We start from the raw sequence: 9496 nt of genomic DNA, 5'->3' as shown, positions 1-9496 counted from the left end.
GTGAAAGACTGAAAATTTTTCCCTCTCAGGCGCCGATTGACCTAAAAACCATCAAATTAGGAGTCATCTAACTAAATAAGATCAGATTCTATATGACTGTTAAAAAGGCTTTCGATTTGGCAATATCCCAATATTTTTTTTTATTTATAATTCCTAATTAAAGTTTAATTATTTTTAGGATCAGACCCTTGCCCTTAGCGCTGAAGTATATACTTTTTCAAGGTTATGCTGCTTGTCGTCCACATCCGCCCCCTTTGTCATTCTCTCTCATAAAAAATTCAAACCCACGAAATCTCCCATATTTTTGGCCTGTAAATCTTCCAGCACCCTACCCCCCTCGGCCGTCTCGTTGGCTGCCTCAAGATGAGCGGCGCTTCTAGGGTTTCCATTCCCAACAGCATGAAGAAGACGATCCAGAACATTAAGGAGATCGCGGGGAATCACAGCGACGAGGAGATATACGCAATGCTTAAGGAATGCTCCATGGATCCCAACGAGACCGTTCATAAGCTCCTCTTCCAAGGTATTTGAGCTATTTTTTTTAATTTTTCTTTTTGCTAATTTTCATCTGTTTCTGTCACTTTTGTACTTGTTGACCTGTCGGATGGTAACCACGATTCCGGGATTCGATGTAATGATGGCTAGATGGTTTTCTTGGATGGATACTGTGATTAGAAAATCAAATTCATCTTTTTTGGATTGGTTTTGAGATATTTGTTCGTTTTAAATTCGTCTTTTTTGGATTGGTTTTGAGATATTTGTTCGTTTTTCAGTGTTTGTTCTACTTTCCGTGCTGTTTTTCCTTGTCAAATTTGGATTTGGGTATTTCTGTTTACTTTATTGCTGCTATATTGTTTTCTTACCCTTTTTAGTTTTCTTAAGGACTTATGTATTGTCGATACTTTACGCACACAATTCTTACTAACTGAAGGATGACTCCTGTTCTTTAGTGTTGTGCTAGGCCCTTTCGTAGGGATTTCTTCTGCTGCTTCCTTTTTATATAATCGTTACAGTAAGCTAGCTTTGTTGTCGATTCTCTTAGGATGTATCTGTTTGTTTCAATGCTGCGTTCACTGTGAAGTTATGGTTTTTCTCATATCGGTAACATGAGCAGGATTGGCTGGACGTATCTGTTAGTTCATGTCTGTATAATTGCAGTACCTCATATTTTCTGTCTCTCATTGAATCTGATTTTCTTTCCTAAAAAAATTTGTTTGTTTATGGTCATACCTGGGAATTTGAATACTGTTATTTGAATGGTTTTGCTTGCTTCATGATGCACAGTTCTCTCGGAGCTTGCTTTGTTCCATCTGTAATGAGATTTGTTTCACGGTAATCTCAATATAGACTTTTAAATATTTATCTCTTATCTGATAGTAAAAAAAAAAAAAAAAAACCAAAATCTCTCATCGGATATGTCTGCTTCCTTTGTTTGAACTTGGGGCATCATGATTCATTTAGACCATTTTGATTCTTTCCTCTCCAAGCTGTTTGTGTTCTTGCAAATGTTTTCATTCTAGAATGCTAATTTTATTAATTTTTTGAAATTCAAAGTTTATGTATACTGGAGCATTTTCCATTTGGGAAAATTACTTGGAATATTTGTGAAACATTATGTTTGTTTTATGTTTCTATTAATCTTACAGTACTTTTTAGAGGGTAGATGATGAAAATAAATTTGATTTTGTAGATACCTTTCATGAGGTCAAGAGAAAGCGTGAAAAGCGAAAAGAGGTAAATCTCGCTCATCACTCATTGTTTCTGGTCCTTCATTTGCTAATTAAGTTCTGTAAGCTTGATAGCAAAGTAAAGGTTTGAAGAGTACTGATTTACGAACTACAATTTTGTGCACTATTCTTTATTTCCTTTCAATACCTATAGTTTTGGGGCTGATTAGCCTTTTTTCTGATGTTCATGTTCTTTCTTTGAAATTTAACATTTTATTCACTGCACTAATAAAAACGTTTTCTCATTCTTCATTTTTTTTTCTTATTTTTTTATTCAGGTCAATTTTATTTTCTTTTTGTACTGAAGGAATCATTTAGCTTGGTTTTCAAATAACTACAAGAAGTTTTGTGAATTTATGGTGCATCAGCATTCTGCTACTTTTTTTAGCGAGCTAACGAAAAAATATTATATGTTTGCACCACTGAAAATGATGCACTGTCTTCTGCTTTCCAACGGTTGTTAACTATATTCTTGTAAGAGTTATGAGCTTTATTGGAATGCTGTGTAATGAGAAGCCAAACGTAATGGTCCATAAGAAACATTTTTTTCTTTCTGGAAATATGAGTTTACTGATAAAATGTTAAATATACTACTTTGCTATGATTAAAAAACTATTTAGCTTTTTTCTATTGCTTTACAACATATGATTTTATTTTGCTCAATCAAACATGTTGATTTCTCTCTCTATTATAATTATAATAATACCACCACCACCACAACAACAACAATAATAATAATAATAATAATAATAATAGTGATACTAATAGTAATTACAATAATAATAATGGTGCTACATGATAAGTTTGGTCATCCTATTACTTAGGAAGCTAAAGTCTTGGTTCAAGTATCTCGTAATCAATCAGATGCTTTATAAACTATAAGCTTAAAAAATTTATTGATTCTAATCAAAGAATTTATAGGTGCACAAATGGATTTTATGCCACATAGAAAGGCCTCTTTGCAAGGGGAAATTATTCTGTCCGACGACCGCATGTGCTCTACATGCGGTAGCGAATGAAAAGGGTACGCGTGTAACGGTGGGCCCTCAGCGAAGATAAATATGCAAAGAAGGCGTGACCCAGCCCGAACCCCGCCCAATAATCGAAAAAACGTATATTTGGATCTATCAAATCCCGCCATATACAGAATTTCAACATTTTCGATCTCGCCAGACGTTTTTTATCTCGTCAAATAGAAAAAAAAGAATATTGGTGCTTTTTTCCGGTTTATGGATGTAGATTTTTTTTATTTTTTCGTCTCTGTTCGTATTCAAGAGCTAGGGCAGGGTCTGTTAAATGAATTCTCTGTCGACCAAGAAATGTTGATGGAATCTCAAAACGATTGCGAGAATGATGTCAATCAGCTTGGATCATTAGCTGCGGCCGGAAGCATTCCGCAGATAATATAATTCTTTGTTCAGGGTGGTGCTATTAATGACTTCCAAATGATAGTATTGCAAGGCTCGAATGGTGTGATTACTATATTATTTGATTGCTAAATTACTTTGTAAGTATTATCATTGTGTTTAAGTTGTACTAATGGTATTATTCTTCCGATATTATTGTGGTTTTTATTGTCTTTTTTTTTTGCTTATGGTAGTTGGGTCTTATTTAGGTTTTATCATAGGTTTATTCTGGTTTTATTATGGTTGTATTATGGTAGTATTTCTGCATTTTAAGCTTTCAAGAATCTTTGTGTTATTATGGTATTATTGCTGTAGTATTATGGTTGTATTATGTATCATGGTGTTATTTATTGTTGTATCTAATTAATGATTTTACTGGAGTTTTATATTCGGTGTAAGTAGTGTTATTTTGGTGTTATCATGGTTTTATTATGCTAGTATTTTTACATTTTTGGCTTTGAAGTATACTTTTGTGTTATTGTGATATTATTTATGTGGTATTATGATTGAATTATGTATTGTGTTGTTATTGATTTATCGTTTCGTACCAGCATGATTGTATTTATTAATTGGTTTCGTTGAAGTTGAAGTGTTCTTTTGTTAATTTAATGGTGGAATGTTTGAAAGTTGCAGCTCCCCGAGCCTTTGACTATGTGCATTGATCCAAATGCGGATAGTTTGCTTCGCGCGGTGGTTCATAATGAGAAGGAAGCCTACGAAAATTATTGTGCATATGCACACCATATTGGATTCACTGTGCGAAAGGACCACATTGATTTTTGGCCTAATTCAAAAATGATTAAGACAAAGGATTTCATTTGTGGTAAGGCTGGTTTCAAGAAATAATTGAATAACAATGTGGGGGTGAAGTACAGAAAAGCGGACACAAGGACTGGTTGTCCAACCATGATCTGATATGTCGTCGATGTAGAAGGTAACTGGTCGGTTAAGAAATTTATAGAAAGTCATAACCATATTTTGGCGGCAGACGATGACAAACATCTATTGCGTTACAGCAGAAAAATGAGTGATGTCAGTGCACAAGTGCTCAGATCGATGACAAAATCAGGGATCAGAACAAACGATGCCTTTAGTTTTCTGGCTACAGAATTTGGGGGTGTTGAAAATCTTAATTGTATGTAGAGGGATGCTTATAATTTCATACAAAGAGAGAAAAAAAGGGTAAGATTGAAAATAGGGACGCTAATTCTCTACTTAGATTGTTCACTGAGAGGCAAGCAGATGATACGATGTTTGCATGAGATGTCCAAATTGATGAGTCTGGTAGTTTATTGAATTTCTTTTGGAGTGATGGGATATCCAGACTTGATTACAATTGCTTTGGGAATGTCATAATTTTTGACACAAGTTATAGATTAAATAAATGCAATTTATGTTGTGCTCTTATTGTCGGTGTGAACCACTACTGACAGAACGTTCTATTTGGAGTTGGCTTTTTGTCAGATGAAACAGTTGAATCATTCAAGTGGCTATTCAAATCATTTATCCGGATTATGGACAACAAGTACCTGATGACAATATTCACTGATCAGGATCAAGCAATGACCAGAGCCATTGAAGTGTGTCATCTGCACACAAGACATAGATTATGCCAATGACATATTTACAAGAGATTGTCTTCAAAACTACATTGTGGTGTAAACACCAAGAAAGTCAATGAGTTTTTTTATAAATGCATGGCTAGGTGTAACTCCGAGGAGTTTGAAGAAACTTGACATACAATGATTGAGATAGGAAATCTATATAAGAATGCTTGGTTGAGTAGTTTGTACAATATCAGGCATAAGTGGTCAACAGCTTTCAATAAGGAAATATTTGGGATGGAGATTTTTTCAACACAAAGAAGTGAGTCGACGAATAACATTTGTCATAATGCCTCCAAACCAACAAGCCCCTTCACTGAGAGTTTCTTGGGTCTTGAAAATGTCATGAAAGCTTGGAGAAGAAATGGGAAGGATGAAGATTTTAAATCTGAACAGTCTGCAATTTTTCCCGCTGTAAAAAGTAGTCCTGTGTTGAGGCAAGGTGTTTTAGTTTATACGAGAAAGTTATATTCAATATTTGAAGCAGAGTTGTTACATGGTTTGTGTGGACTTGCTGTGAAGTGCTCAAACACCGGAGATTCAGAATTTTATGTTAGAAACTTAGATAATGAGAAACTTAGATAATGAGCACACAGTCAGACCGTAGATTTGTTAAGGTCGATAAATGTAATTCTGAAATTATATGCAGTTGTAAAAAATTTAAAATGATGGGTATATTATGTGCTCACACTCTAAGGGTGCTTAACCATGAGAATATAACAAAAATTTCTGATAAATTTATTTAATTACGGTGGTTGGTTCATGCAAAGAGGGATATACATAACAACTATGGTTATAAACATTTGAAAGATTTGCAAACTTCTGCAACTTGTTCGAGTGGACTCATATATCGAACACACGTTCATAAATTTGCATACCGGATCAACATATTCATATTCAACATATTAACACAAGGTAATGAACTTGCTGAAAAAAATGTGCTGGAAAGATTAAAAAAACTCACACTCGAATCTGAAGTCATATTGAATGAGAGAGACCATCAGGAAATGCTAATGTCAAAGAAGAAAAAGACAACGAATAAACCACACAATTTGAAGGACACAACGAAGATCCGGTCAAAATGAGTTTCTAATGCTAGGTTAAAAGGCTTTTGGGAGAAGAATAACCGATCAAAAAGTAAGATTGAAAAATCACTATAATATTAATTAGATTATATTCTTCTATTATTTTAGTTGTATGTTGTGTTACAACTCACTAACATGACACATTGTTTTACAGGAAAGGATAAAGAAGTTGATTCAAGTCAAGAAACATTTCACCCATCAAACCCAAGCCTATTTTCAATGTCGGATCAGTATAGTCAGGTACATAACTTAAAATTCAAAACGTTTTATGATTTGTGAACTAATTTTGAATTGACATATGTACTTATATTCACATGTGATTGCTCAAAATCAGCAGGAATTGCCTGCATCACTGCCCAGAGACACATACACGGCTTATTGATGGACCTAGATGATGATGTGTGAAATATCAAGTAATTGAAATTTGTAATTGTGGAATTAATGTATTTTTTGCAGTGTTAATATTGTTTGATAATTTGCTTTAAACGATTTTATGAATAAAATATTTGTTTAAGTTTGCGTTGAGTATTACCAAAATATTCCAGAAGTATTACCACAGTACAACCAAAATATATAGCAGCGCTGACGGAAGAATATATCTTAGTTTGATTGGAATATTTCTTTGTTATATTTACCACTCCGCGGTCGTATCTGGATTGTTCCGAGTATATATTTCTAACACGAGTAATATATAACATCTGCCAATAATTAAATAACATTGAAATAAGGTCCGTGGGATTTCAAATATTTTGAGAATTTTTCTTTAGTTTGCGTTGAATAATACCAAAATATTTCTGAAGTATTGCCGCAATACAACCAATATATAACAGCGCTGGCGGATGGATATATCTTGGTTTGATTGAAATATTCCTTTGTTATATTCACCTCTCCGCGGTCGTATTTGGGTTGTTCCGAGGATGTATTTATATTATTAAGCTGTTTTCATTCATTTGAACACAAATATTGTCTAAATATTGCGGTTTGATTAAACTATTTTCGAGGTGAGGTATTGACAAAATAACGACCAATAATTAAATAACATTGGAATAAGCTCCGTGGGATTTCAAATATTTTGAGAATTTTTCTTTATTCTTTCTTTAGTTTGCGTTGAATATTACCAAAATATTGTTGAAGTATTACTGCAATACAACCAATAAATAACAACGATCCAGAGCTTTGACGCGAACCATAGTACGATCTAGAGCACGATCCAGAGCTTCAATGTGATCTTCGACGCGATCCAAAGTCCTAGTCTCAGTGTGCAAGTTTAGAAATTGATTGTTTAGACCTTCGCCTCCTATTAATTGTCACTGCTATTTTTTTTTTCAATTTTTGTGGAGTTTTTAGTTGAAGATTGAGAAATTTATATGCATGAAATTCTTATATATTTATATATCTGACACCCAAATTTTGATATTTACCAGTATATCACTTTATTTATGTATGAAAATGTGGATTTGATTTTTGAACAATGATAATTAGTGTTAATTTTGATGTGATTAGAAAGAATTGAGTATTATGCAAAGAAATATGAAGATTTGTGTGTGAGATGTGTAAATATAGAAGAATTGTGTGCTATGTATGTAAATGCCCCATTATCTTATAAGTTATATAAAAATATAAAATTATATAAATAAATTAACATTTCATTTAGGAACAAATCACGAAAAATGCTTATGGGTGTGCTAAATGTGCTAAATTGACAACCTAAGATGTGTTCATGAGATTCTTCATAGATATTCTTTTCTAACATGTTCATCTATGTGATATATTCTTTTATGTAGTTGAATGCATTAACTCCAATTATTAATGATTTTGTTTTTATATTTTGCTATATTTTGCTTCATTTTATTATGGATGATATTGGTATTAAATGCTTTGGTGGTTTTTTGATATTTTGAATGTTTTGATATTGCTAAAAACAACATTTATAATTATAAAGTTTCCTTAATGATTGCATTTGTTATTTTGTGACGTCTTTAGTAGAAAATATTAAAAATATATATTTATATTAATAATTTATTAAATATAAAAAAACTTGTACATGTCGTATCATGAACAATTTTTTACAATTATATCGTGTCGCTGTATCTTGTCGTGTCTTTGTCCTCGTGTCCATGTTTGTACTTCATAGATTGAAATAGTGTAGAGTGAAGATGGCTACATGGCAGTGGTCAATTGATGACATTCAAAAGGCGATGTTCTAACAATGTTAATTGGTGATGTGTGATTATCAAATAATGATGTTTGAATGGTGGGGGTCTGACAATGGTGGTCTGGCAACGATGACCAAGTAATAAAGATCGAACAATAATGGGTGGATGATGGTGTTTGGATGACGATAGTTGAGCAAAGCTTTAGAATTCTTTTTATCTCCATGATCTCTTTAAACTCTAAGCTTAGGTCACATGCGGGTAGAGAATTGATCCCCATTTTAATAAATTCAATAAAAATTTCAAAACTCCATTGATACGTCATACTTATTGTTTTGATTGTATACTAGTCTTTTAGCATTTAAGTGTATTAATGATCTCAAGATTGAGTGTTGTTGAAGTTCTCTTGTTGACATACTCAATAAAATGCTTGATTCTTCAATTAATTTTCCAAAAATTTCAACCATACTTTACATGCTTAATTTATAGTTATTTGGACTCAAATTAGACCAGTTTTACATTGTTGAATTTACTGTATTAAGATGTTCAATTCGACTATAAATTTGTTGAAATTGGAGCTTGGATGATCTTAAATTTGACTCTTAAAGTTATCTCATCCAAAATACGTTGAGATTTGTGCCATTTTTTTTGTTGACGTATAAAACTTAAAAGGCTAACTCCATTTTTCTCTTTAGATTTTCTTTATTTTAGATTTTATCTATATGCTTTCTACGTGAGAGTTACTGAAAACTTGAATGTTTAAAGATACGAGATTTTGAGCCAGTCACCTGTAAGAGCTCTTATTCCTTGCATTATTTGAAAGATTTTAGATAATACTTTCAAGCCATACCCCATTCCCCAATTCAAGGAAATGTTGGTATATTTTTTTCAGTTAATCGTACAATATAGTTAGGTTTTTTCTTTCTTTTTTTGTTGTTGCGGGGGGGGGGGGAGGGCGGCCGCAACTTTCTAGCTGGACAATTTGGTTCAGGGTCTGTTAGCAGTTATGAAGCTACTAAAAAAGAAACCGTTGTTCAAAAAGCTACGGTGATTATTATAATATATATTTTTTTGAGTCAGACCGCAACTTTCTAGCTGGACAATTTGGTTCAGGGTCTGTTAGCAGTTATGAAGCTACTAAAAAAGAAACCGTTGTTCAAAAAGCTACGGTGATTATTATAATATATATTTTTTTGAGTCAGACCGCAACTTTCTAGCTGGTAGTCATGTATTGTAGGAAAATGTAGCTTTTAGCTTTATTTTTTTTTAGTATACAGACAAAAAAACAGGTTTTTCAAATAGGAAAAACTGTAGTGCGACACTAAGCCGCTGCATCGCCGCCTTAAACGCACCCTAAGTTACAGCTACCAATAAAAAATGTTTAATGTTGTAGTTAAATACGAGCAAAGAAACATGCAATTGCATTATATGAGTATCTGAGCAGTCAATTCAGTTCTATTTTTTCAAAGGATAAGATATAAAAATTAACTCGGACTATTACCATAATCAAAGTGGTGATCC

The 9496-nt window shown here is 33.0% G+C and overlaps 1 protein-coding gene across 1 annotated transcript in view; it reads left to right on the top strand.

The window, feature by feature from the left end:
* The first annotated feature begins 214 nt into the window (after positions 1-214).
* LOC110027283 (GBF-interacting protein 1-like) overlaps positions 215-9496 on the top strand; it is a 53268-nt gene continuing 43986 nt past the window's right edge. The window contains exons 1-2 of the mRNA XM_020728637.1: positions 215-523; positions 1691-1734. Of these exons, the coding sequence (XP_020584296.1) occupies positions 364-523; positions 1691-1734 (204 nt within the window). The 5' untranslated portion in view covers positions 215-363. The remainder of the gene's footprint in view (positions 524-1690; positions 1735-9496) is intronic.

The sequence above is a fragment of the Phalaenopsis equestris genome, unplaced genomic scaffold, assembly GCF_001263595.1.
Source record: "Phalaenopsis equestris unplaced genomic scaffold, ASM126359v1 Scaffold000422, whole genome shotgun sequence".
NCBI classification, from domain to species: Eukaryota; Viridiplantae; Streptophyta; class Magnoliopsida; order Asparagales; family Orchidaceae; genus Phalaenopsis; species Phalaenopsis equestris.
This window is presented reverse-complemented; position numbering and strand designations above follow the sequence as displayed.